The sequence below is a fragment of the Peromyscus eremicus genome, chromosome 2 (genome assembly GCF_949786415.1).
Source record: "Peromyscus eremicus chromosome 2, PerEre_H2_v1, whole genome shotgun sequence".
Classification (NCBI taxonomy): Eukaryota; Metazoa; Chordata; class Mammalia; order Rodentia; family Cricetidae; genus Peromyscus; species Peromyscus eremicus.
In genome coordinates this window covers 129933361-129960383 of record NC_081417.1, presented here as the reverse complement: position 1 = coordinate 129960383, position 27023 = coordinate 129933361, and the positions used below count along the sequence as shown (strand labels likewise).

Sequence of the window (27023 nt, the reverse complement as noted above, 5' to 3'; positions counted from 1 at the left end):
CTTGAGGCAATCCCCATTATGCAACCTTGAATGGGAATTGTTTTCCTAAATCCTGTCCGATTTAGCATTTTCTCTTCTTTGTCCAGGTGTGAGAGCCATAGCAGAATTTCTGGCAAAGTCTAAATCAGAAGAGACCCAGGAGGAAGTGCAGGTTCTACTGGACACACTGGTCCATGGTAACCCCAAGTACCAGAATCAAGTGTATAAAGGTCTAATAGCTCTGCTGCCCTGTGGGTGCCCAAAAGCCCAGCAGCTGGCCCTGCAGACTCTCAGGACTGCCCAGGTAAGCCACAGCTCTGCAGTTCGGATTCACATGGTGTAGTCTTACAATTACCTTTCCCAGCAGCCCCCACAGGCCTGAGAGGCAGAGCTCAGCCTCCCACTGCCTGTCTGATATTCAATCAGCATCACTTCCGAAGGCCAAGGCGGCCCAGCGGGTTCATGTCTCCCAGCAGAGTGATTTGTCCTGTTTATTTAAGGATCAGAAAGATATTGGCAGACTTCAAAGTGGTTGAGACAAGCAACAAGGATGACTAGGGAACTGTAGAAAGATTAAAGGCATCCATTTGACAGGGAGGGAAGCGTGGCACTTCTGTGGAAGTGTGGAAGTGGAGAGGCCAGATCTCTCTGATTACAAAAGCTCCTTTCTTTTCTTGGCTTCTGCCCTAGAATGTGAGTGAAGTCAGGTTTGGGGTATGGTGGCATCGTGCCTACTAAGGAGGGGAATGTGGTTTTGACATGAATGGTCAAAACTCTCACAAGTGCACCAGAGGACAGGCTGGAGGTGGCAGACGACAAAGGGATCTGAATGGTGAGTGTGGGTGCAGAGGTGACCAAGGTGGATAGACACTTCTAAGACAGAAGGTGTAGAACTAAGAACAGACATCAAGTCGGGCAGTGATGTTGCACACTTTTAATCCCAGCACTTGGGAGGCAGAGGCAGAGAGATAGATCTCTGAGTTCTGAGTTCGAGGCCAGCCTATTCTTCAGAGTGAGTTCTAGGACAGGCTCCAAAGCTACACAGAGAAACCCTGTCTCGAAAAACCAAAAAAAGAAAAAGAAAAAGAAAGAAAAACTAAAAGAGACAGTGGGGGGAGAGGAAGAGGGAGAGAGAGAACCACTGAGGCCACCGGGCCATGGAAAATTAAAGGCTGAAACTCCGGAGAAAGGCCCAGGATGAAGACAGCAGTTTGGGTTTCACAAACAGTTAATAACAAGTGAAAATGAAGTAAATAAAACTCCCCAGGCTGCCGGGAGGTGGTGGTGCACTCGGGAGGCAGAGGCAGGAGGATCTTTGTGAGTTCGAGGCCAGCCTGGTCTACAGAGTGAGATCCAGGAAAGGCGCAAAGCTACACAGAGAAACCCTGTCTCAAAAAAAAAAAAAAAAAAAAAAAAAAAAAAAAAAAAAAAAACTCCCCAGGCAGAATGCACCAAGTCAGGAGAGACGAAGGGATGCCTCCTAGAGCTGAGGGGGGCTGTGGCTCAGACCAGGGGATCCCTGAGTTCCCACCCAGTGCCTCCTACGGCCAGTACTTTGGTAGGCCTTGCTTACATGGCTCTGTCTTCTCGGTAGCTGGTGCATGGGGCATAGGTAAAGTCTGAAGAAGTAAAACTAAAAGTGAGCTTCCAGAAAAAGAAGATCTCAGGATCTAAGATGAGGGGTTTTCCCCTCCTGTGACCTCCCTCCCCCAGCCAAAGTCTCAGCCCTTGGCCCTGCATGTCTTAACAGGCAGCCAGGAGACTTGGCTGAAGGCTTCTTGAGCTAAAGACTAGAAAGTCAGTTCACCCCCCAGCCCGGCTGTCTAGGGGTCCTCACTGCATTTCGAGGCCCAATGAGTCAACCCTCTTCCCCTCATGTCTTGTAGTCAATCATTGGGGCGACACACCCCAGCATCGTGGACTGTGTGCTGAAGGTCCTGGACACAATGCATCTGGAGGTCCAGTATGAAGGTAAGGAGGCCTCCAGGTCACCAAAGGTGACAGCAAGAGGCCCTTCTCCCGAGTCTCCCTCCAGTCGTAAAGAGCCTGTTGCTGAGTGTCTAAAATAACATTGACTGGGGAGAGGCTGGTTTAGTGTGAGCCAGCAAGTCGTTCAGAAAATGGTATTTATATTTCATTTGTTTGAGCAGTCCTTAGAACCGACTAGGTCCAGAGCGTCTCTCATGCTTCTAGCTGGCTGCACTGAAGCCCCTGCCTGAGGGTGTGATTGAGTGATAGCATGCTCCAGTGTGCACAGGCCTGGGGTGAACTTCAAACACCAAGAAAAAGGAAGCCTAACATGGTGGTACTTCCTTCTATCCCCAGACTGAGACAGGAGAATCTCGAATTCCAGGCCAGCCAGGGCTACATTATGAGACTGTCTCGTAACAAAACAAACAAACAAAAGACACCCTAGGGAATGTCTTTCTTGTAAAAGAAAGAAAGAAAAAAGAAAGAAAGAAAACTAATTTGGACTAGTTAATGGCATCCATAACTTTTCATTTATTGACCTTCCATGGGCTGTTTCACTTATTTCTCAAAATAGTCCTAGGAGGACGAAGCCGGCCACCTTCCAGGCTGTCAGAGGGAGTGAATGGTGAAGTATCTGGTGATGGTTCCTGATTTGGATTGTTTTCTTTCTCCTTTGGAGACTGTTGTGCAGTCTAGGCTGGTCTTGACCTCTCTGTCCTCTCTATCGGCTCCCAAGTGTTGGGATTACAGGCACGCAGCACCACCACACGGGGAGGGTCTAGTCCTGAGCTCACGAGCCTCTCTACTCTACTTCCCTGCTGGGACTCTGAGCCCACACCACTGCTGTGACCTCAGTGGCTGGGTCCTGGACACCTGACTTGAGCAATGAAGAGTGGAGCAAGGACAGACAGACAGGGGAGGGGAGGCTGGAATCGGGTGGGCTAGGCGCTCTCATGGAGAGTGCCATAAGCCGCGTTGATTTCATGCATCTGAATCCAGAGGCAGGTGTATTGAGCACAGCTGAAAAGGAGGAGGCAGTAGAGCTCCAGAGGCAGCCATCTCCAGCTGTGAACATCTGGGAGGAGGAAGCGGAGGCGATAGTTTCTGGACACACTGGTTTTAGCTACAGACCGCAGTACTCATCCTGATTTGTACTTGGTCCTGAGGAAGGAGGCCTTTGCTGTCCCGCTGAGCCTCACCCAGGGAAGGCTTCACCGTGTCCCTGCTCCGAGGCTCTGGGGTCCTTAACATGGCTGTACTTGTGTCAATGACACACGTTCATTCAGGACTTCATTTGTTCCCCACACTCCACCAGGCTGGGCTAGACCTTCCACCGTGCTGGGCTAGACCCTGGTTCTTTTAGGTGGTCCTGGTGTTGAAACACAGCCCAACCTTGCCTGGAACTCTTGATCCCCCTGCCTCTGCCTGCTACTACATCCAGCCAACTACTGTGATCGTAACACTGGCATCTGTTCCAAGAGTCAGGATTGTGAATGAATGAACAAATGAATGAATGAATGAATGAATGTGAATAAACACAAGTGAATCCAGGCACAGTAGATGTGGCTCATCTCTGCTCTACTGTCTGGACAGTTGAGGCCACACTGGAGCCACAGCTGGGGTCAGTGAAGATCAGGGTCCTGGGTTCTTTGCATTTGCACGCGCGCGCGCGCGCGCACACACACACACACACACACACATACACGCACACTAAACTGATGCAGGATGCAAGGTTCATGTGACTTGTCACTGGGGTGGATGTCCCTGGGGGAGGGGAGGGAAGCAGCACTGTGGTCAGGGCCGTCTTAACTCACTCCAGGAGTTCTGGCACCTTTACTCCTGACCCGCTTCACTCAAAAGGATAAACAGCGAGCAAGGGAGGGTGCCTTTGACCTAAGCTCACTGTGTCAGAGCTTTTATCACACCAAAGACTTCAGAATTCCTTTAATGACCATCCCACTTAAGCTAAGGAAGCCAAAATCAGAACTAAGAAAGGACTTCTCCAAAGTGGTCCTGCCTGGAATTTATCTCCATTTATAACTGCTTTGAAGTGAAAAATGGCACTTTCCTCTCGGGAAAGATTGCTGTTCCAGGAATTGGTGGCAGGAGGGGACTTATCAGAACTAGCAGTTCAAAGTGACAAAACCAGGCACTCGCTGTGTGTCCTTTCCCTGGAGAGGATAAAGCCCAAAAGCTTGAGGCCAGCCTCCGGAGCTAGGAAGCCCCTGTCTCAAAACCAAACCAAACAAACAGGGCTGGTGGGATGGCTGAGTAGGTGAAGACACATGCTACCAAGCTTGTCACCTGAGTCCGATCCCTGGTCTACGCATGGAAGGAGAGAACTGTCTCCCACAAGTTGTCCTGTGACCTCCACAGGCACATTGTGGAATGTGCACACACACACAAATACACACAACAAGTAAGTTTGTGAATTTTATTTTATTTTCTTTTTGGAGACAGTGTCTCACCATGTGGTCCTGGAACTCACACAGTCTTTTTTTCTCAAGTGCTCCAATTAAAGGCATGTGTCACCACATCCAGCTAAATGTAAATCAAATTAATTTTTATTTTATTTTATGATATGGGTGTTTTGCCTGGTGCCTGTGGAGGCCGAAAGAGGGCACTGGATCCCCTGGAACTGGGGTTACAGACAGTTGCTGGTTGCCATGTGAGTGCTGGCAGCTGAACCCAGGTACTCTGGAAAAGAACTCAGGCTTCCTGCTCCATTGCCGTACTGTCTTCCCAGGTCTTGGAGTGAGTCACATGGCCCCGTGGGGAATGATATAGAAGTCACCTGACAAAGGATCCCGAGTCAGAACTAGCTATGGTGATGCCCACCTGTAATCCCAGCATTTAAGAGCCTCAGTTCTTCAGTATGAGACCTCTGCTTATGGCTGCTGAGTGTCTTCACAACACGGCAGTGGTATCCCTCAGAGAGATCCAGCCTGGTGTGGTGGCCACAGCTATAATCCCAACACTTGGGAAACAGAAGCGTTGGAGCTCTGTGAATTCAAGGCTAACCTGGTCTAGAAATCGTTTCAAGGCAGCCAGGGCTACATGTACAGTAAGATCCTGGAAAGAGACAGAGACAGAGAGAGACACAGAGGAAAGAGAGAGAAAGAGATCCAAGGGCTTCCAAGGGCCTGCAAAATGGCTCAGCCAGCAAAGATGCTCACCTTCAAGTTTGATGACCTGAATTTGGTCCCTGACCCGCATGGTGGAAGGAGAGGACTGACTCCCATAAACTGTCTTCTGACCTCCATAGGTGTACTATGGCGTGCATGTACCTATTTGCACACACATACACACCTACAAAATAGATAACTAAAGATGAAAACAATAAAAAATAGATAAAATAGAAAGTAAATAAATAAAAATACCTAAATAAAAAGAGTAAGTCGACAGAACAAGAAAGATGCCCTAAGAGCTCTCTACCTGTATGCTTCTTCTACTTGGTCCTGTCAGCAAGAAGCCCGTGCAGCTCCCACTCACAGGAAAGTAGGTTCCATCCTTGAAAAAACAAAAACACAACAACAAAAACAAAAAACATACTAAAATGTTGGTGGGGCCAGCAGGATGGCTCAGCAGGTAAAAGTATTTGCTGTCAAACCTGATGATCTGAGCTTAGTTCCCCAAAGGCACATAAAGATGGAGGAGAGAACTGACTTCACCGTGTCCTCTGAGCGCAACACACATGCTGTGGCACATGTACCTCCACACCCACACACGTCATACACAGGTAATACATACAAAACTTTTCAAACTCGGTAGGCATATTTAAAAACTGCCATACTATCTAATGAAAACCGCTAAGACAGGGCATGGTGATGTGCACACACATGTAATCCCCAGCGCTGAGACAGGGCATGGTGATGTACACACACGTGTAATCCCCAGCACTGAGATAGGGCATGGTGATGTATACACACATGTAATCTCCAGCACTGAGACATGGCATCGTGATGTACACACACGTGTAATCCCCAGCGCTGAGACAGGCATGGTGATGTACACACACGTGTAATCCCCAGCGCTGAGACAGGGCATGGTGATGTACACACACGTGTAATCCCCAGCGCTAAGACAGGGCATGGTGATGTACATACACGTGTAATCCCCAGCGCTGAGACAGGCATGGTGATGTATACACACGTGTAATCCCCAGCGCTGAGGCAAAGGAATGGAAAGTTCAGCAGGGCTACATGGTGTGACACTGTCTATTTTTCCCCTTGGTGTTTTGAGATGAAGTGTCTCTATATCCTTGGCTGTCCTGGAACTCACTATGTAGAATAGACTGGCCTCAAATTCAGAGAGATCCGCCTACCTCTCCCTCCGAGTGCTGGGATTAAAGGCGTGTGACACTGTGCCTGGCCAAATAACACTGTCTTATGAAAAACAAAACTCCTTGAAAATCTGACAAATAGTATAATAAATAAGTTTATCATAAAAATGACTATGAATTTGAAAAAAATGGTCCTTTGGAGAATAAAAATCTTACCTAACTGAACTGATAACTGGAACTCACTAGCGGTACTAATTAAATGATCACGTGTCCTATAGGAAGTTGAAGCTGTGGCTAATTCATCAGCCCCAAAGTACAACAGCGATATTAATGACTGAGAAGGTCCTGCACCGACCCAGCAGGACCCTCGAGAGATGTCAGGCAGAGAGAGAGAAAAAAAGAAACCCTCCAAGTTGTCCTCTAACCTACACACACGCACACACAGTATTAAAATGTTAACATTTTAAGCGTGTGTGTGTGTTCAGTGTCAAGGCATGGCAGCAAGCACCTTTACCACTGAAGCATCTCACAGGCTCCCAAATCCAGTTTTTTAAACAAGTGCATCACATCTACCCAGTTATATTAGCACTGAAAGTGTGACATTTTTTTTTTAGCATTTGAAGAGTTTTACTATACAGCTGGTTATCTAGAGTCCAGGTAGAAATCCCAAGGCAAACTTGTTTCCAGTTTTTCCACCATGATGTTTGACTCAGTTCTTAGAGGGACTTTGCATCACAGGCTGGTTGTACTTGCCCAGGAGAGGAAGCTGGAGAAACCAGCTCAGTGATTAAGGACACTTGCTGCAGCCGGGCGGCGGTGGCGCACGCCTTTAATCCCAGCACTCGGGAGGCAGAGGCAGGAGAAGGATCTATGAATAGGAGGCCAGCCTGGGCTACATAGCAAGCTCCAGAACTACATAGAGAGACCTGTCTCCAAATTAATTCATTAACAATAATGATAATGCATTTTTTGTTTGTATCTCGGGCCGATTCTTACTGAATTGACCAGGATGGCCTTGAACTCCTAGACTCAAGTGACCCATTTGTCTCAGCTTCTCTCAGCTACGTCCATAGGCTTACTACATCTTGCTAGACTTTAAAATTTGTGTGTGTGTATGTGTGTGTGTGTGCGTGCGCGCACGCTCGCATGCATGCTTGTGTGCATGTGTGAGCTCGTGTGTGTACCCACATGTGTGCAGGTGCATATGGAGGTCAGAAGTTGACATCAAATGTCTTCCTCCACTACTCTCCTTACAGATTGCGGTCTCTCCCTGAACCTGTAACTCACCAGTGTGAGCTGGGCTAGCCAGCTTGCCCCTGGTGGCCCCTGTCTCTAGCTCCCTAGTGCTGAGAGTCCAGTCCGGCCACCATGCCACCCCAGCACCTACCTGGGTGCTGGAGACATGAACTCTGCTTCTCAAGCTTGCCTGCCAAGTGCTTTAGCCACAGACCCTCTCCTGCCCTTTAGTACATTTCTGTATTTGTTTGTTATTTATGGGGGAACAGGTGCACGCCGCAGGGCTGTGAAGGTCAGAGGACAGTGAACAGGGCTTTTGCCCCCCCCCCCCCCCCCCCCCCCGCCATGTGGTCCTTGGGGAAGTACCCAGCTAGTCAGGTTTGGCTTCACGTGCCTTTGTCCACTGAACCATCTCATCGGCCCTCCCCAGACTTAAAAAATCATTTTCTAAAAGTATTTTTAGCTGGGCATGGTGGCATATCCCTGTAATTCCAAATGAAGGAGGCTGTGGCAGGAGGATTGCCACAGGTTTAAGGCCAGTTTGAGCTATATAACTAAAACAGTGAAGGCTCTGTGTCTAATAATCAAGCAATCAGTTTTCAGTGTTTCAACATTGGTCTTTATGTCGTCGTGAAAAAGTAGTGAATTAGTCTATTTTTAGGGCTTCAACATTAGTATTTGAATAGGATGAACACACAACAATCAGAGAGTATATGACTGGTCAAGGACAGCCTGCCAAGCTCATTCGGCTGAAAGAGAATTTGTGTTGACACGCGCTTCCCTGGTACAGCCAGCAGATGGCAGTCTTGTCTAGAAGTGCACAGTAAACTGGTGCCCTGGTTTCCCAAGACTCTAGGAGCAAAGAATTCCTCTGCTGCCTGAGAATATGTGGGCACCTTGGAAGTGGCTGAATGTGTACAGAAGTTTTAGATTTATTCTGTCCACTGTAAGGCCTTCTTCATCTTGATCTATAAAATGGTTATATTTATAGATAGATTTATATTTATAGACAGATTAACAGAAAAAAAATCGTATTACTTCCCTAAACCAGATTCTACAGAGGAGGCTCAAGGGAGGTGCTGGTTAGCTGAACTCTATGTAGACTGAAACAAAGGCCTCCAGGCTTCCAGCTATAGGGAGACAGGAAGTGACTGCAGGTTCTGGGAAGATGGGGGAGGAGGCAGGAAGCAAGGGTGTTCTGGCACGAAGCTCCTGTGATGGGGTCTGTCTGGATGAGTGTCAGACCCCAAACTCCTCTTCCCATGAAAAGATCTTCCCAGGACAAAGAGGAGAGTATGTCACAGGAATCCTGTTTGTAGGCACTGGCTGATGACTACAGATCCCTTCACACTGTCAGTCCCTTACAGAGGGCAGCCTTACTCATTCATTCCCATCCACAGAGGTTTTCGGTTTCTCTGACAACCAACTCTAACATTGGGCGGGCACACACACACACACACACACACACACACACACACACACACACACCCCTGAGGCGGGATATTTTACTTTTCCCCAACATATGGAGTATCCAGGGTTACCAGGTGCTGGACCACTTCCTGCCCTCCTACCCAAGACAGGGTCTCTCTGTGTAGCCCTGGCTGTCCAGGAACTCACTCTGTAGACCAGGCTGGCCTCCAACTCACAGGATCTTCCTGCCTCTCCATGCGGAGTGCTGGGATTAAAGGCATGTACCACCCCTACTGGCGTGTGTGTGTGTGTGTGTGTGTGTGTGTGTGTGTGTGTGTGTGTGTGTTTAACTGGGCCACTTGACGTCCTTCTGCCAAGGAACATTAACCCTGCCCACCGTCCAAGCTTTCCTGTCCACTGGCTCCCTGAGGAGGCCACTTGTTCTCAATTTCTTCATCTGTTCAAAGAGGGATCAGCAGGGAAAGATGAGGTACTCTGTGCAGACAGGCTGTTAGCTTGCTTTGGTTTTTTTTTTTTTTTTTTAGACAGGGTCTTAGCCTAGACTGGCCTCAGACTCACTACGCAGTAAACAATGACCCTCCAGCTCCCGAGTATTGCTATTATGTCCATTGTGGACTCTAGTTATTCTCTGGATTTGAGGAATGACTCTTTCCTCTTGAAATAAGTGTCCACGGCCTGTGAGGGCAGCACCTTGTATCTGGTGAGCACTGGCGTTTCCTCAGCACGGGTCCTGGAGCAAGGACATGCCCCATCAGTATTGGCCCAGGGGTGGGGGGCTGGCTCAGTAACGTGCTTGCTCAGAGAGACATTTGAGCAAGGCCTTGCTTGCTTCTTCTCTGTGAGTATAAACAGTGGCAGCTGTGAATTTTAAAACAATCAGAAATGACTCCATGAATAAATCTTCATCTGTGCCAGGAGCTGCTAGTGTTCCAGTTGCACAATTAACAAAGATGGAGCCTTTAGTGTAAAGCGGAATGGCAGAAGAAGAAATTTCTCTCCTGGAATACTTGACTCTACATTACAGAAAACGCTGCTTGTGGCCAGGGAATCACATCAACATATCTTCTTCCCTCACTTTGGTCCTGAGCGTCCACCCAGTCATTCTCTCTTCACATCTCAGACATATTTTCCCAGGGTGCTCCGGCACTGCTGTGGCATCCTGCTAGAGCTGACAAAGTGACACACGGTCAGATAAAAGGAGCCAAAGCACTCAGATCCAAACTCAGCTGCACTGACCGACCACAGCAGCTGAGCCGTAAGAAAGACTTGACAGTTTGGACACCGGCCGCTGCCCAAGATGGCTGCCAAGCATTAGCGGCACCTTGACTATTATTTTGTCTACATAAGGTTTGGGAGAAGCCATAGAGGGCCCAAGTGCTCTACACCTCCTCAGGGCTGGACCCTGTCCCTGTACAATACTGTTGGCTCTATGGTTCCATTAGAACATCTAAGCAGTCAGCTATGGCAATGCAGTCGGGAATCCCAGCACTCGGGAGGCAGAGGCAGGAGGATCTCAGTGAGTTCACGGTCAGTCTGGTCTACAGAACAAGTTCCAGTCCAGCTAGGGATCCATAGTGAGACCCTGGGCCCCAACCACTACAATAACAACAAAAATGCCAAGAACTCCGTCTGAGTAACAGCTACAGGGGATAGGCATCAGGGACTGATGTTGAGAGTACCCAAGGACCTCCATGAAACACAACCAGAGAAGTGGCAGCCAGTCCAAAGGGCAGGGGGTGGCCATGGTCACTGTTGTTCCGTCCTGGTTGGTCGTTGTTTCAAGACAGAGTTTCACTGTGTAGCCCAGCTTAGGCTGGAATTTGCTATATAGTGCAGGCTATCCTCAGACTCACAATGCTCCTGCCTCTGCCCTTCCTCAGCCTCCCAAGGTGCTTAGAGTACAAGCCTGTACTACCATGCTGAGCTGCTTAAGAATCGTGTTCTGGGGGGCTGGAGAGATGGCTCAGCGGTTAAGATCATTAATTGGCTGCTCTTCCAGAGGTCCTGAGTTCAATTCCCAGCAACCACGTGGTGGCTCACAACCATCTGTAATGAGATCTGGTGCCCTCTTCTGGCCTTCAGGCGTACATGCAGACAGAACACTGTATACATAATTAAAAAAAAAAAAAAAGAATCGTGTTCTGGTTTGTCAAAATGTATGTGTGTGTGTGTGCGTGTACATATACATATTGATACAGGGTCTTGATCTACCTAAAACCTGTCCTCAAACTCACAATCCTCCTGCCTCATCCTCTGGAGTGCAAGAACTATAAGCATCTCCCTATAGGAAGTGTCTGTGGAGGAAGCAGACGTTCTAGGCACCTTTCCTGGCTATTTGGTTTTTCTTTCCCCCCCCCCTTTTTTTTTAAGATTTATTTATTTATTATGTATATAGAAGAGGGCGCCCGATCTCATTACGGATGGTTGTGAGCCACCATGTGGTTGCTGGGAATTGAACTCAGGACCTCTGGAAGAGCAGTTGGTGCTCTTAACCTCTGAGCCATCTCTCCAGCCCTTTCCCCCCCCCTTTTTAAACAAACATTTATAATCATTATTTTATACAGAAAATGATATGAAAATACAACATCGAGTTCAGTGGTCCTTCAGCATTTTCCACTTAAATGTTTTTTTAACATAAAAAATAGGTTATAATTCCAAAGTCCAGAGTTATTTGAAACTGGAAAATATTTTCCCTGTAGAAAATAGTAAAAATGATAACATTTGTCTTTTCTTTAATGGCCTCGAACTCCTGATTCTCCTGACTCTGCATCCCAAGTATTAGGGTTACAAGCATGTTGGGGGGCATTAGCATGCCATGGTTGCCCCTGTGAAAGTCAGAGGACACCTGGTGGAGTCAGTTCTCTTCTATGTTTACCTGGTTTCTGGGGATCAACCTCAGGGCAACGATGTAAGATAGGGAGTCTCAAAAAAAAAAAAGCCCAGCCCAGGCCTGAGGATGTAGCTAAGCGGTAGAGTGCTTGCCTAGAATGTAGGAGCCCCTGGGTTTGATCCATAGGGATCAAATTTTTAAAAGATAAATGAAATCTGTCCTAGCTCAGCCCTTTCCTCCTCCATCAAACCTGAATTCCTCCAAGCTGATGGCAACTCACTTCTGTGAGCCTCAAGCCTCCAGCTCTGACCTCCAGGCCTTTCCTGGGGGGGCTCACCACCCCGTTCCTTCCCTCTGCCTCCTCCTCTTGCTGGTTTCTAATCACAAGCTCCAGAAGGGCAGGAAGGAAGTGTAACCTCCCCATATAAGGCCTTCCCTGGTGCTGAGCCCCAGAAAGCACTGGGAGAGGGGATGGAGAGGGCAGGGGAGAAGGTAGTGGTGAGGTCTGGAGAGATGGCTCAGTGGTTAAGAGCACGGGCTCTTCTTCCAGAGGACCCAGGTTCAGTTCCCAGTACCCTCATGGTGGATCACAACCATCTATAGTGGGATCTGATGCCCTCTTCTGGCATGCAGATAGAACACTCACACACATAAAATAAATAAATCTTTTTAAAAAGAAGGTGGGGTTAGGGATTTAGGTCAGTGGTACACTGCTTGCCTAGCAAGTACAAGGCCCTGGGTTAGGTCCTCAGCTCTGAAAAAAAAAAAAAAGGTAGTGAAGAGTTTTGAAGGACTAGGGGCCTCTCCAGCATCTCTGTCCTTCCCCAGCCATCGAGCTGATAAAGGACCTGATCCACTACGATGTGCGCTTGCCTCTGCTCAAGGGCCTTGTGGCCCTGCTTATCCCACCAGTCAAGGAGACTTCCAGACTGCAGGCCAAGATCTTCACTGGTAGGACTCCTGGTGGGGACTGCCCCGGAGGAGGGAAAGGGCTCCTGGCTAATGGTCCCTCCTTTCTCCAGACCCTTCGCTTCTTCAGATCAGCACCCAGCTCCCAGTGTTCCTGAAGCAGGCTGCAGCCGCCAAGACCATTGGGTAGGCCAGCAGAGGGAGTGGGTGATTGCAGCAAGCCAAGCCTGACACTGTCTGCCTCCTGAGCCCTGGGACTAAAAGCATGTGCCACTGTGCCCAGCTCATAACATAGTTTAATTTTAAAAGAAAGACACAAGGCTGGACACATACTTGGGAGGTAGAGGCCAGCAGATTTATGTGAGGTCAAGACCAGCCTTGTCCACATAGTGAGTTCTAGGCCAGCCAGGGCTTTATAGTATGACCCGGTCTCCAAAAAAAGAAAAGAAAAGAAATACCGACACATAGTGTGGGTATGGGCTTCTCAGGAAAGAGTTGCAGCTCATTGTTTGGTTTGGTTTGGTTTTGTTGTTGTTGTTGTTGTTGTTGTTTTTAGAGCCTATGCAGATGAGACTGTCCTGGAACTCTCTGCATAGACAGACTGGTCTGAAACTCACAGAGATCCACCTGCCTCTGCCTCCTTAGTGCTGGGCTAGAAGGCATGCTCCCCTAATCCCGGCTCTGCTGGCATTCTTGCTTCTCAGCTGGAGAGAGAGAGGCTTCAGACTTGGGGTGAAGGTCTCCTTTCCTTCCTGTGTCCCCGCAGCGTTTCCTGTCTTTTTATCCTTCCTCACAAGGATCCTGGCACGCAATGACTTGAAGCTGGCAGAGGAGCTGCTGCACATGCGCGTGGTCCACAGCCTGATGACGGCCATGGGCAACACCGACCACAGCAACAGCCAGAGGCTGGCCAGCCTCACGCTAGAGGTGCTTGGGCTGGGGTGTGTGCATGGGGCAGAATGCAGGGCATGGGCAGTCAAGTCAGCCCATACCCACACTGTCCTGCCACCCCCCACCTTCTGCCGCAGTTCTTTGTGCAAATGTTCCCATTGGTGGAGGAACATGTCCGCAAGTCCATGGGGGAGGAACTCTACCAGCTCTTCCTTGTAAGTATTTCCATTCCCAGCAGCCTCAGCAGTTGCCCAGGACGGAACGGGTCCCCTTGTGCACAGAATGAAGCTAGTCTCCTGACTTGGCCACCACACACACACACACACACACACACACACACACACACACACACACACTGTCTTCTTGTCCCCTACCTGCCCTAGCTAGCAAGCTGGGAACAGGACCTTCTGCCTGAGCAGCTCTGCTCGCAGTTAACCTTCCTCTCAAGCCCCACTCCAGGAGCACACTGCTCTGGTGCCCAGCCAGGCTCCTCCTGCTTCCATCCTCAGAACAACGCCGAGCTCTTGTACACAAAAATAGACAGCATTCAGGCGGACATCCTGGCAGCCAACAAAGTCAATGTTACCAAAGGTGAGCAGAGGGTGAGGGGACCGGGAGCCCAGGCAGAAACAGCAATCAGGCTCATGCTGGCCTTCGCTGCCTGCAGCGTTACACCTCTGTGAAGGCACCACCACCACCAGCTGCTTCAGCTTTTTCATGGGCCCTGGAGACATGAACGAGGTGGAATACATCGCCCACTTTGAGAGGCTTCCTTCAGAACCCAAGGAGTGACAGAGCAGCCCCCGTGGCAAACCAGGAAGGCCAAGGCTGTGCCTCGCAGAAGCCTGCCTGCCAGGAGGAAGGCTTTGAAGAAAGTGCCACTCGGTTCTGGGTGGGAAGCTGGGAGTTAGAAAATGCAGTGGGAAGAGGGGAAGCCGTGGCTGCAGAAGAGTCTAATAAAGAGTTTTGATATCCTGTCCTGTGTAGCTTGAAGGGAATGGAGAGCTATAAGAGCTGTGTGATAGGGCTGGGGAGTGCTCCTTCTTATCAAAAGCAGGTCCCAAGGGAAGGGTCACTGAGGCTCTGGAGGAGCTCCAGGGCATACTGTGGCCTTAAGTGGAGGCCCTTGATCCTTTAGACAGTGGGTCTCCACCTCCCCAATGCTGCGGCCCTTCAATACAGCTCCTCATGGTGTGGTGACTCCAAACATACAATTATTCTCATTGCTACTTCATTACTGTGATTTTGCTCCTGTTATGAATCGTAATGTATATATCTGTGTTTTCCGATGGTCTTAGGTGACACTCATAAAAGGGTCCTTTGACCCCCAAAGGGGTCACAACCCACAGGTTGAGAACTGCTGCTCTAAGTTATCACATACCTGCTCCTCTCCTGCCTTTTGCCTTGCTTCTGTTCCCTGGACCCCTTCCATTTCCAGCCTTCGCGTTTACATCTCATTGTGTCTAAAGCAACTCCAGCCGGGTGGTGGTGCACGCCTTTAATCCCAGCACTCGGGAGGCAGAGCCAGGCCACTCTCTGTGAGTTCGAGGCCAGCCTGGAAGAGAGAGAGGAAGGGGAAGAGTTTTACATCAGGATGCAAGGCCGTGCCAAGGGGTGGGATTTCAAGGGGCGGATCAGAATACTAATGTTCCTCCATTTTAATTATTATAAAAAGAGGTGAGTTATGGGAGCAGGTGGGGGAACAAGGGCCCTGAATTCTTGAGACTACTCCAACCTGACAAGTGGCGAAGTAGGGTCTGGGGAACCAGGAGTCACACATGGCAGAAGGTCTCAGGAATGTTCCCTGAGGGAGCTGAGGAGGCAGGTTGCAGCAGTGGTGTTCCAGGAGCTTGGGGGGAAGTGACACTCCAAATCAGGAGTAGAGAAACCATGGCATCTGCTATTTCTCTGGAGGTCAGGTGGGAACAGTGAATCTGCAAAGTATGTTCGAATAATATGTAGGGCTCTGGAGATTGTTAGTTTTCATCAGACCAGATTTCTTGATGCAGTAGCAAAACTTTTCCCAGGAGCCTGTAGGAATCTGTCAGACAGCTGGAATAGATTTAGCAGAACTTTTTCTAGGAACCTGTAGGTATCTGTAAGATAGCTAGAATGGATTTATATCATAGCAAAAGGGTTAAAAATCCATAGAAATTTAAGGATTCTTTGTAGTCAATGTTCTATCAGTTTATCAAAGCTGCATTTATTTATTAAAACTTTGAGCTTCTGGATTTATATCTGAAACCAGTCTATCCTGTACCATGAAGTCTGTGAATGAGGCATACCTGTCTGTAATTGGAGAGCATATATATATATATATATAATATATATATATATATAATTTTGGGATTGGGGCTGTTAAACTGATATACCCTAGTCATCAAACACCATCAGACCTGAGAAGGATAAATTTAAGAAGAAGTGAGACAGCTCTCCAGCTACCTAGGCGACAATCCCAAGTCTCTTCATGGTCGTTGGGGGCAGGGGACAGAAGCCCCAAAGGCAGCACTTGTTCAGCTCATAAGCCCAGAAGATCTGACAGATTTTTTCTGTGGAGTAGAAATTTGGGGAGACTGACCCACCTTGACTTTGCAGTATTGGGCAATTGGTCCTCCATTGTTCCACTTATTCACAGTCTGGACAAGATCTCAGCTTTTCACTGCGTAGCCAGCCTTGCCATGAGCTTCCGGTGGAAGTTCTTCTGCGGCCATTCGTCTTCTTGGAGGAGATGCAGGATGCTGCCAGGAGCTGACATGTGTCTTTATTATAGAAAGCTTTTTATATTAAATGCCATATTCTCAGAACTCTACAGGTGTTTGAGGACTGGGGGAACAAAATCTGTTAGATGTATTTATAACTTTGAGAGCATACATATGACTTAAATTTGAATATACAGGTTTCCCAGTTAGTTACAGCTTAATGAGGTTAGCGAGGACAGGGGCTCTGATCTTTGAGTACAGCCAGATTATAATCCTGAATGACTTATATAGAAATAATTATTGCTTAAGCTGTCTCCTAAGAAGGCAAAGAAGAGTGACATGGGAAAGATCCCAGGCTGAATTAGAACAGGAGAAAGGGGGCTTGTGAGTCAGGGTGCAGCCCAACTCTGAGAAAAGGAAAAGGACCCTCTTGGTGGACCAGAAACTCCATCCTGAATGATTTATATAGAAATAATAATTCCTTAAGGTCATACAATATCTCCCTGGTTGTGCATAAAGAAGGTCAAGTATCTTGTCTTATTGCAGAACCATTTTAATTAATAAATAGCAATGGGCATTGGATAGCCAATCAGTTCTCTATGCCAGGGGGTTTCCCACAGCATTCCAGCCTATTCTGGACAGGGAACATGGGATGATGTATTCTCTTCTAGAACTGCTTCGAGCTGGCATTGGGGTGTTGTGGTCAGGGCCCCAAAACACGCTGAAGGCCAATCAAAGGCTGGGCAGTGGGACATTTGTCAGGAGCATGTGATTATCTGACCCAGCTGTAGAGGCAGGGAATAATTGTGTCCATATCACATAGACAAGAATCTCTGCTGACATCCGTAGCAGGGAAAGCGCTGGAGGTTGTGGTCCACATTGCTGCTCCGATGTTTCTGCCAGCCTGCTTAAATATATAGACTCCAGACAGGAGTTAAAATTTATGAATTCATTTGGAGTCCTTTGGCCCACAGTCTTAGTAATTGAGAAGAGCAGAAGTCCCAAGATGGGAGAGAGAAAAAAATTCCATCCTTAGGAATAGACAAGTGAGGAAAAAATAAAAGTTTTAGATAAACTAGTATTATCAATCAGTACTGAAATCCAAATCATAGAAAAGCAGGTAGTGGGTAACCAAGGAGAATTTAAAAATCCTTTTAAAATCCTGACCTTGTGACTCAAAGTGTATCAGAATTGTATTAATGTAAAATCTTTTTTTTTTCAAGACAAGTTTTTTTCTGTAGCTTAGGAGCCTGTCCTGCAACTCACTCTGTAGCCCAGGCTGGCCTGGAACTCACAGAAATCCACCTGCCTCTGCCTCCCCAGTGCTGGGATTAAAGGCATGCTCCACCACCACCTGGCATAAAATCTTCCTTTTTTTTTTTTTCTTTTTTTTTTTGGTTTTTCGAGACAGGGTTTCTCTGTGTAGCTTTGCGCCTTTCCTGGAACTCACTTGGTAGTCCAGGCTGGCCTCGAACTCACAGAGATCCGCCTGGCTCTGCCTCCCGAGTGCTGGGATTAAAGGCGTGCGCCACCACCGCCCGGCAAAATCTTAATATCAATACCACCTGCATGTGGTTTCGCTGATGCCCCAGAGGGGAGTGCATACCTCTCCATGCCCTGCCCATACGAGAGGCTGCAGAGGAAGGAACATCAGGCCATGGTTGGACTTCCCTCTGCCCAAACAGCTGAAGCCTGAGAGAGGCAGCTGGGGAACGCCAGGCCAATACCAGAGGACTTTTCCGCAGCCCACAAAGCAATGATGAAACAATACATGGCAGGAGGTGATTCCCTAACCCCCCTCCATACCGAAGGCCTGAACGCTGGGCATCCCACCCGCGCTGCCCTTAGTAAAGATGGCAGTAAGATCATACGACCTGCCTGTTTTGCTCTTAGCCAAGATGATGGCTCTAAGCCACGTGATTGACCTTATTTAAGATGGCACTGTGTGATCACATGATTGCCCCTATCAAATATGGTGCCTGACCTTGTCTTTATGTGGGATTTTTTTTTTTTCCAAAATAAACGGAGCAGATAAGGAACAGATAAATTGAAGAATTTAAAAGTCAGTCAGAGGCTGGGTGGTGGTGGCACATACCTTTAATCCCAGCACTCAGGAGGCAGAGCCAGGCAGATCTCTGTGAGTTCGAGGCTAGCCTGGTCTACAGAGCAAGGTCCAAGGCAGGGACCAAAACTACACAGAGAAACCATGTTTTGAAAAAAAAAAAAGTCAGAAAGAAATATAGATGGCCATATCAATCATAAATTTCCATTCACATAGGAAATAGATTTTGTGAAAGAAAAATGGAGAAAAGTTTTTTGGGGGAAAGTTTTACAGTTAGAGAATTAGAGCTTGGAGGCAGTGCTGTGGAGGGTGGGAAATGGGGTAGCAGTGCAGCTGGGCGGGAGAGAGAGACCGAATAAGAGAAAAGTAGGGTTCCCCCTTCCATCTCTGGCTGGCAGAAGCTGCAAAGGTCCTGTAAACACCAGGCTATGGAGTGCTGGGAAGCGGCCATTTGATTGGAACATGGGACCAAGTCTGACTGCCAAGGCAGGTAAGTTAAGCCTTCGTGGAGGCAGGCACATTTTCCATGAGTAAGGTGGAGAAGGTCCAAGGCTGGACTCTCTAGCATCCCAGAAATTCAGCGAGGACCGAGGCGAACGCACAAGCTGCTCAGTGGACCAGAATCCAAAAAGTAGGGGCCAGCGGGCTAGGAGCCCCGGTGAGACACAAGCTGTCTCCACATGCCATTGCCTAGGGATGGGGGCTGAAAGGGCTTAAAGCCCGGAAGACACGTGGTACCAGAACAAGACAAATCCTCACTTGTGGGAAAAGGGTTAGAAGGGAAGGGAGGAATCTTACAGGTCTGATAGGGCGAAGGGTCCCCGCGGTGCCGCAGTCAGAAAAACGGTGGGTGGTACCGGGTCCCAGAGCTCCTCAGACTGCTACAGGCAGGAGACAGCAGTGGGGTTGCCTGGCAACTTTGGGCACCCATGTGATGAATTATTACCCCAGCTAGGGTATCCCTCGAGTACAGGGAAACATGCTGGGTACATGCAGCAGCAGGCTGGGCAGATGCACGCCACTGGGGTATGGCAACCATGATGGCCAGTAATTCACAACCCAGACCCTGCCTCCACGTGGAGAGTTATTATAACAGGAGATGAGGAGAAAGAGAGAGCAGAGAGGGGGAGTGCACAACTCTTAGAGGAAAAGGAAGGAGAGAGGGAGGAAGGGGAGGAGTTTTACATCAGGACAGGACGGTGCCAAGGAGTGGGAGTTGGAGGGACGGATCAGAATATCAACACTTTGTAGTGCTGAGGATGGAGCCTCAGGCCTCTGAGCTGCCATGTAACATTCCGTCGTATCACTGGCTGTGTGTACTTTTTATTTATTTTTTAAATTTTTTAATTTTGTTTTGTTTTTTGTTTTTTTGTTTTTTGAGACAGGGTTTCTCTGTGTAGCTTTGTGCCTTTCCTGGATCTCGCTCTGTAGATCAGGCTGGCCACAAACTCACAAAGATCCGCCTGCCTCTGCCTCCCAAGTGCTGGGATTAAAGGCGTGCACCACCACCGCCCGGCCTTATTTTTATTTTTTTAAGATTATTTATTATGTATACAGTGTTCTGCCTGCATGTGTGCCTGCAGGCCAGAAGAGGACACCAGATCTCATTACAGATGGTTGTGAGCCACCATGTGGGTGCTGGGAATTGAACTCAGGACCTCTGGAAGAGCAGCCAGTGCCCTTAACCTCTGAGCCATCTCTCCAGCCCTGCTTCTTATTTTTGAGACAGTATCTTCCTAAATTACCTAGGCTGGCCTTCAACTTGCTGTATAGTCCAGGATGGCTTTGAGCTTTCTGCCTCCAGTCACCAGTGCCAGGAATTGCAAACCGGTGCCCCCGTGCCAGCTAACCCAGTTTGGTGTTTCAGTTTTGATACAGTTTGGGTCATCCTGCTCTCCCTGTTGTTCATGGTTTTGTTAGGGTTTTTTGTTTGGTTGGTGTAGACCAGGCTGGCCTTGAACTCACAGAGATCCGCATGACTCTCCCTCCAGAGTGCTGGGATTAAAGGCGTGCACCACCCATCCCACCCCCAACTGGCAGTTGGTTGGTTTTTCAAGACAGGGTTTCTCTGTGTACCCTGGCTGTCCTGGAACTCACTTTGTAGACCAGGCTGGCCTTGAACTCACAGAGATACGCCTGCCTCTGCCTCCCAAATGCTGGAATTAATGGCGTGCGCCACCACTGACTGGCCTTGTGGGGGCTTTTGTTCCTTGTGGTTTGGGTTCTATGTTGCCTTTAGATTTTTTTCTTTGCTCTTGTTTCTTTAGGGGATTTTGTTGATGTTTTGCTATTTCCAGCCAGGATCTCAGGCTGGTCCTGGTCTCACATGCTTCCGCCTCCTGAGTGCAAGGTTCCAACCACTATACCTAGCTGAGACTTTAGTTCTTGTTCGCATAGTCTTAAGACAGTAGAACGCTCGCAGGAAAACGTCCAAGGTTTCCTATCCACCACCAGATAAACACCAAGCAGTTGCTGCTGCAGTCCGACTCTACTTTTGGACAATTATTGGTAGCCTGCTAGAGCCATCAGACTACCTCCAAAAATTGGGCTCGAACGAAAACATCGGTGATTTGGCTCTCGACGCAAACCGATGGGCGAGCCGCGCTATAAAAGTTGCCTTAAATATAAGGCGAGCGCTTTTACAGTTTCAGTATTACTGCATGTATTATTCAAGTGACGAAAACGCTTATTTCAAAAACGGTGATTTTTTTTAACGTCAAAATGCATAATGTTTCTGCTCATTCGCACAGAAACCTGTAAACGTTCTACCATGCAGAAGGAAATCAAAATCGAAAAAAGAAACAGCGATTTCTGGTTTTAAGTTAAGCAACGACCCCTGTGCGGTGCATTGTGGATATGTAAATAAGGCTAGGCGCCGCCCTCAGGTCTCCGGAAATACCTAAACTAGTTCCTTTTTCCTCCGGTGTAAAGGTGTGGGTCGACCACCAGAGGGCAGTGCAACGCCAGATTTCCGGAATGTAACCCTAGGAAGCAGTCTGAATTAAAATTGTCACTCCAGGAGAAGGGTAGGCAGGTGTACAGCCCTTGTATGTACACGGGGCACTGCATTGCACCCTCCGCACTAATCAGTAAATAAACAACAGCTCGAAAATGATTGTGTCACTACATTCATTTAACACAAAGTACTGAGCATCCGAGTTCCCACAAGAGGGTCTCAAGAAGGTCAAAGAGGCACCGTAACTTTCCTCACCTAAGATTTTTTTTTTCTTTTTTGTTTGTTTGGGTTTTTTTAAATTTTTTTTGTTTTGTTTTGTTTAGTAAAACCAAAACTTATTATAAGCCACAGTCATCCTGGGTCTCCCCTGCTATGTAGCTTCCCTGGTTCTGTGAGTTGCAGTCTGATTGTTCTTTGCTTTATATCTAGAATCCACTTATGAGTGAGTACATACCATGTTTGTCCTTCTGGGTCTGAGTTACCTCACTCAGGATATTTTCTAGTTCCATCCATTTGCCAGCAAATTTCATGATGTCATTGTTTTTCTCTGCTGAGTAGTACTCTATTGTGTATATGTACCACATTTTCTTAATCCATTCTTTAATTGACAGGCATCTAGGTTGTTTCTAGGTTCTGGCTATTACAAATAGTGCTGCTATGAACATAGTTGAGCATGTTTCTTTGCCTCATCTCAGATTTACTTCAAATGTAATCAGAGAATAATACAACTAGACAGCTGTAGGATTTGGTTAGCTTGTTTGGGGGTGTTTGGGACAGGATCTCTTGTAGCCCAGGTTAGCCTCAATCTCTCCATGTAGCTGAAAATGACTTTGAATTCCAGATCCTTCTGCCTAGTGCTGGAATAACTGGCATAAGTCATCACATCAAACTTGGTTTTTGTTGTTCCAGATAGGTGGTTTTGTTTCTGTTGTTGTTTGCTCATATAGCCCTTGCTAGACGAGAACTCAATGTATAGGCCAGGCTGACCCTGAACTCACAGAAGTCTGTCTGCCTCTGACTCCCTAGTGTGGGGGTGAAAGCTAAGACAATCACATCATGTTAGGGTGAATTGACACTCCCTTTCACCATCACACAAATTCACACCTGTGGTTTTGGGTTGTGACTAGCTGAGGAGCTGGAGTCAGGGAGCCAGCTGGAACAGTGTTTTCCATTTGTTGGTTTGCTTGGTTGTTTTTTGGAGACAGAGTTTCTCTTTTCTCTGTGTAACAGCCCTGGCTGTCCTGGAACTCACTTTGAAGACCAGGCTGGCCTCGAACTCACAGAGATTCACCTGCCTCTGCCTCCTGAGTGTTGGGATTAAAGGCTTGTGCCACCATTCTTGACAGCTAATTAATTTTTAAAAAGGAAATATACTGCAGGAGAGACAGAGACTCTGAGGGAGAGACAAAATGTCTCAGAGAGACTTCCCTCTCTGAGAGGGAGTTGGGGTTAGGCTTGCTGGCTTGCTTTTAATAACTTGAGAGACTTACTTGGTCTTGTCTCCTCTGTCATTTGTGTGGGGTCCATATCTGGTAGCTAAGTGGATACCTCAGCATCTTAAGCAGTAAGCTTACAACACCGGCTGTCTTTTTGGCCGTTTGGGGTAAGATGTGATGGGTCATTAGGAGGTGGGCTCCAAACACTTTGATTTGGGACCTTTTTGTCTCAACATGGTCCCCTGACAGCAAGGTCAAATCAAAATCTTGGTATAGGTCCAAGATATCTACCCCCCACCCACCCCAGCACACCATTTCTTATGGAGACAGGGACCTGGTGACGGAGCCTTGGTGACACTGATCCATCATAGGCTGTGAATCCTAACGAATAAAAGGATAGAGTGGCATTTTATGGGGCAGCAGGGTTAGTTACTGTAAGAAACTGAAAGGTCAGGCTGGTTCAGCTAGTATGGTGCGTATCTTCGATGCCTACACACACTGGAGCACTTGAGAGGGAGGAGGGTGATTCTCAGTGAATTCAAGAGGCCAGCCTGCGACATCACTTAGGGTCAGAAGGTCCTCTGTGGTGGGAGACAGCTGTGGGTGTTGCTGGTAATGATCGAGAGCTCTGAGATAACACAGACCTTCTAGAGTTCAAGGGCCTGTGACCTGGAAGACACCAACCTCCCCAAAAGATTAAATGAACAAGGGACAGATGAGAAGAGAAGAACATTGGTGAGAACACCCAGGAGAGGTAGAACCACAAAAGCCACCCACGTGTCCACTGCAGGAGTCCTCCTTGGAGAAAGGCACCCATGTGTAAATTATAGGAGTCCTCCCTTGGAGGTGCTCGCTTGCTCTTTTCCTAATTCCTTCCCCCTTTCCTCTACTGTGGACTACATAACACAGTACCCAAGGGCGTGAGGGTCTCTTTTCAATTTATTTTAAAGATTATTTATTTTAGTCCGGCAGTGATGGCACAAGCCTTTTAAGCCCAGCACTTAGGAGGCAGAGGCAGGAGGATCTCAGTGAGTTTGAGACCAGCCTTGTCAACAAATCCAGTTCAGGGCAGCCAGGGCTGTTATACAGAGAAACCCTATCTTGAAAAAAAAAAAAAAGGTGATTTATTTTTATGTGTCTTTCACCTGCACATACACCACACGTGTGCCTGATGCCCATGGAGGTCAGAAGAGGGTGTCAGATCCCCTGGTACTGGAGGTACAGATGGTCGTGAGCCACCACATGGAACTGTAAAAGAAAACAAATAAACAAACAACTAATTAGGTGGTGGTAGCCGACATCTCAACCCCAGCACTTGGGATGAAGAGGCAAGAGGATCTGAGTTTAGGGTCAGCCTGGACTACAAAGCAAGTTCCAGGACAGCCAGAGCTGTTACACAGAGAAACCCTGTCTCCAAAACAAGCTAAAAAGCCAAGAGATAGTTTATTCTGGAGCCAAAGTCTATTGATGACTCAGGGACACATATTTAGGTCACTCCAAATTTTATATTCCAACAAGGAAGCAGTTTCATGAAGTCTTATAATTTGACAGAACGAGAAAATTTCATAAATCAAGGGAATTTGAAATTTCCTTTGACAGTGACAGCAAGCCAGGCTAGCTCTCCTGCAGAGGCTAGCTCTCCTGCAGGCAAACGTCTGACCACATTCTTAGTTGGGGGTTGGTGGAAGTGAGTGCTCTGCTAAGTTAATAGACTCCGACAGGTTTGGTTACAGGATGTCAGTTCTGTCTGACAGAGTTGGTGAAGGGCAGCCAAAGTCTGCAGTATTCTGTAAGGACTGAGTTGTGTATGTGAGGTGAGTGTGGGCCTTTCTGAGAGGTAATGGAGGTGGGGCTGGGGAATTTGTAAAGTTATAATGGCTTGTTCGTTTTTTTGAGGCAAGCAAGCTCCCAATATGGAGCCTTGGCTGACCCGAAACTCACTGGGGAGCCTAGGATGCTAGGATGTCTTCAAACTCATGGGCAACCCTCTCTCTGGAGTACTTGGATTCCTGGCACGTGTCACCCACCACAGCTCAGGAAGTTAAAATGGCTTGAAGTGATAGCAAAGGATGATTTTAGGAAGACAGAGAAAAAGTACAATAGTGGATATGAAATTGAGAAGAACCCTGATGTCCAGGGGTATTGGGATGTGGGCTCTGGGGACACTCACTCAGAGCATGGAGGTCTAAGACTCCCTCCAGGAACAGGTCTAGGATAAAAGTTCCTATACTGTCTGGGTTTTATTTTATATTTTTAATAGTATTTTTAATTATGCATGTGTGAATGCAGGCGTTGGGGGCCAGAGAGAGCCTTGGATCCATTGCTTGGAGCTGGAGTTACAGGTGGTTGGGAGCCACGGGCCGTGGGTGCTGGGAAACCAACGTGGGTCTCTGCCAGAGTAGGAAGCACTCTCGACCATTGACCCCTCTCTCCATCTCCTTGGTTGAATTTATAGAATGTCAAAAAGGAAAGTGGAGAGTGCTTATAAAATTATATTCTGGAACTTAGGACCGCTAAACCTGCCTGTTTTCTTTGGTGTTTTTTGAGACAGGGCGGGGGCGGGCTCTCTGTACAGCCCTGGAACTCCAGAAATGTGTCTCCCGTTATCTTGCCAGCTTGATTGTCTCTCAGTAATATGACATACTGAGACAGGTAATAACAAGAGATCTGCCTGGAGGAAGAGCCTATTAAAAAATATTTTGAGCTGGGCGGTGGCGAGTTCGAGGCCAGCCTGGGCTACAGAGTGAGATCCAGGAAAGGCGCAAAGCTACACAGAGAAACCCTGTCTCGAAAAACCAAAAAAAAACCCTGTCGACTAAAAAATATTTCGAGCCAGGCAGTGGTGGCGCACGCCTTTAATCCCAGCACTTGGGAGGCAAAGGCAGGTAGATTTCTGTGAGTTCAAGGCCAGCCTGGTCTACAGAACAAGATCCAGGACAGGCACCAAAACTACACAGAGAAAAGCTGTCTTGAACCTCCCCGCCAAAAAAAATCTTTTGAGAAGGCTGGGTAGACTTGCGAGCAACACCACGGAAGCCAGGCGGTGCGGGAGCCGAAATCTTAACTTTTCAAACTATCAGGTCGCCAAAACTGCTGGAGAAAAACTGTCATTCTGTGAAGTTCTTGTCCACCGTACTCGGTAATAATTACTCTGTTTTTGAACCAGCGATGGTCGCCCTGCATAGGCAGGACCTCAAAAAATTAGTTTAAGACTCAGAGTTGTTCCTCTCCACGGAAATCTTTAGTAAAAGGCGAAAGATTTATACGATCTGAAGAGAAACCAGAGTATGATCATGCCATCACGCCTACCACCCTCGCACGCCTGCAACTCCTACATAACCAATGGGAACTAGTGCCACAAAATAAGTGGTCAATCACTTCTGCTTTCCTCTCACAGGAAGTCTCTGGAAGCCGCAGCACTATTCAGAAAACAAAATGAAAAAGAAAAGAAGTAAAAGAGTCTACACTTTTAAATGAAAGCGCGGGTCGGTGTGCAATGCATTGTGGGTATGTAAAAGAGGTTGCGTCACAAGCCGGGTTTCCAAAGCCCCAGCCTTTGGCCCTGGGCTGGCTAGAGCTGGGCCACCATCTGGGACAGGGCGAAAGCCGTATTTACAGGAGTATACACACCAACCACCGAGTCGGACTTTTCGGGAAGGGGTCTCCGCAGTCCCACCCTTAGAGAGGGAGCTGTTGGCAGCTGACGGCTACTGAGGAGGGAGACCGTGACAGGTTGCTCCTGCCCCAGTACGACTCCACACCCTTGTGCATTCGGGCAGCACTAGTTGGACTCAGGAGGTTAATAAGAACTTGATAACAACAGAACAGAAATAAAATAATAAAATTTATAATTAAGAATAAGCCTCTGTGTGTGATTTATTTGGGAGCTGGGTGGTAGGCCCCCCAAAAGAGTAAAATACCAAAAACAACAATTGGCCGTTCAGTTCTTTATTAGACTATCAGGTGTTTTAGACAGGCACAGTAACACAGCTTCACAGAGTTAAACAAACGCAATGTAAAAGAATGCAGCACATCTTCGCATCATTAAAACAAATGTTCTACAGCATAAACAAATGTAACACGTCTTAAAATAACATTCTACAACAGTTTCTTTTTTTTTTTTTTTTTTTTTTTTTAAATAGGGTCTTGCCGGGCGATGGTTGCACACGCCTTTAATCCCAGCACTCGGGAGGCAGAGGCAGGCGGATCTCTGTGAGTTCGAGACAACCCTGGTCTACAAAGCGAGTTCCAGGAAAGGCACAAAGCTACACAGAGAAACTCTGTCTCAAAACCCCCCCCCCAAAAAAAAAGAAAGAAAAAAGAAAAGAAAGAAAGAAATAG

The 27023-nt window shown here is 47.7% G+C and overlaps 1 protein-coding gene and 1 non-coding gene across 2 annotated transcripts in view; one reads left to right on the top strand and one right to left on the bottom strand.

The window, feature by feature from the left end:
* The window catches only part of Armh1 (armadillo like helical domain containing 1), a 47555-nt gene extending 33049 nt beyond the window's left edge, over nucleotides 1-14506 (top strand). The window contains exons 6-13 of the mRNA XM_059254828.1: nucleotides 87-283; nucleotides 1866-1950; nucleotides 12558-12680; nucleotides 12752-12824; nucleotides 13436-13565; nucleotides 13667-13744; nucleotides 14039-14120; nucleotides 14197-14506. Coding sequence (XP_059110811.1) covers nucleotides 87-283; nucleotides 1866-1950; nucleotides 12558-12680; nucleotides 12752-12824; nucleotides 13436-13565; nucleotides 13667-13744; nucleotides 14039-14120; nucleotides 14197-14321 — 893 coding nt within the window. The 3' untranslated portion in view covers nucleotides 14322-14506. The remainder of the gene's footprint in view (nucleotides 1-86; nucleotides 284-1865; nucleotides 1951-12557; nucleotides 12681-12751; nucleotides 12825-13435; nucleotides 13566-13666; nucleotides 13745-14038; nucleotides 14121-14196) is intronic.
* An 11349-nt stretch (nucleotides 14507-25855) lies between these two features.
* LOC131905472 (U5 spliceosomal RNA) lies at nucleotides 25856-25971 on the bottom strand. Its single transcript, XR_009377976.1, has one exon. It is a non-coding gene; the product is annotated as a U5 spliceosomal RNA (small nuclear RNA).
* Nucleotides 25972-27023: the final 1052 nt, after the last annotated feature.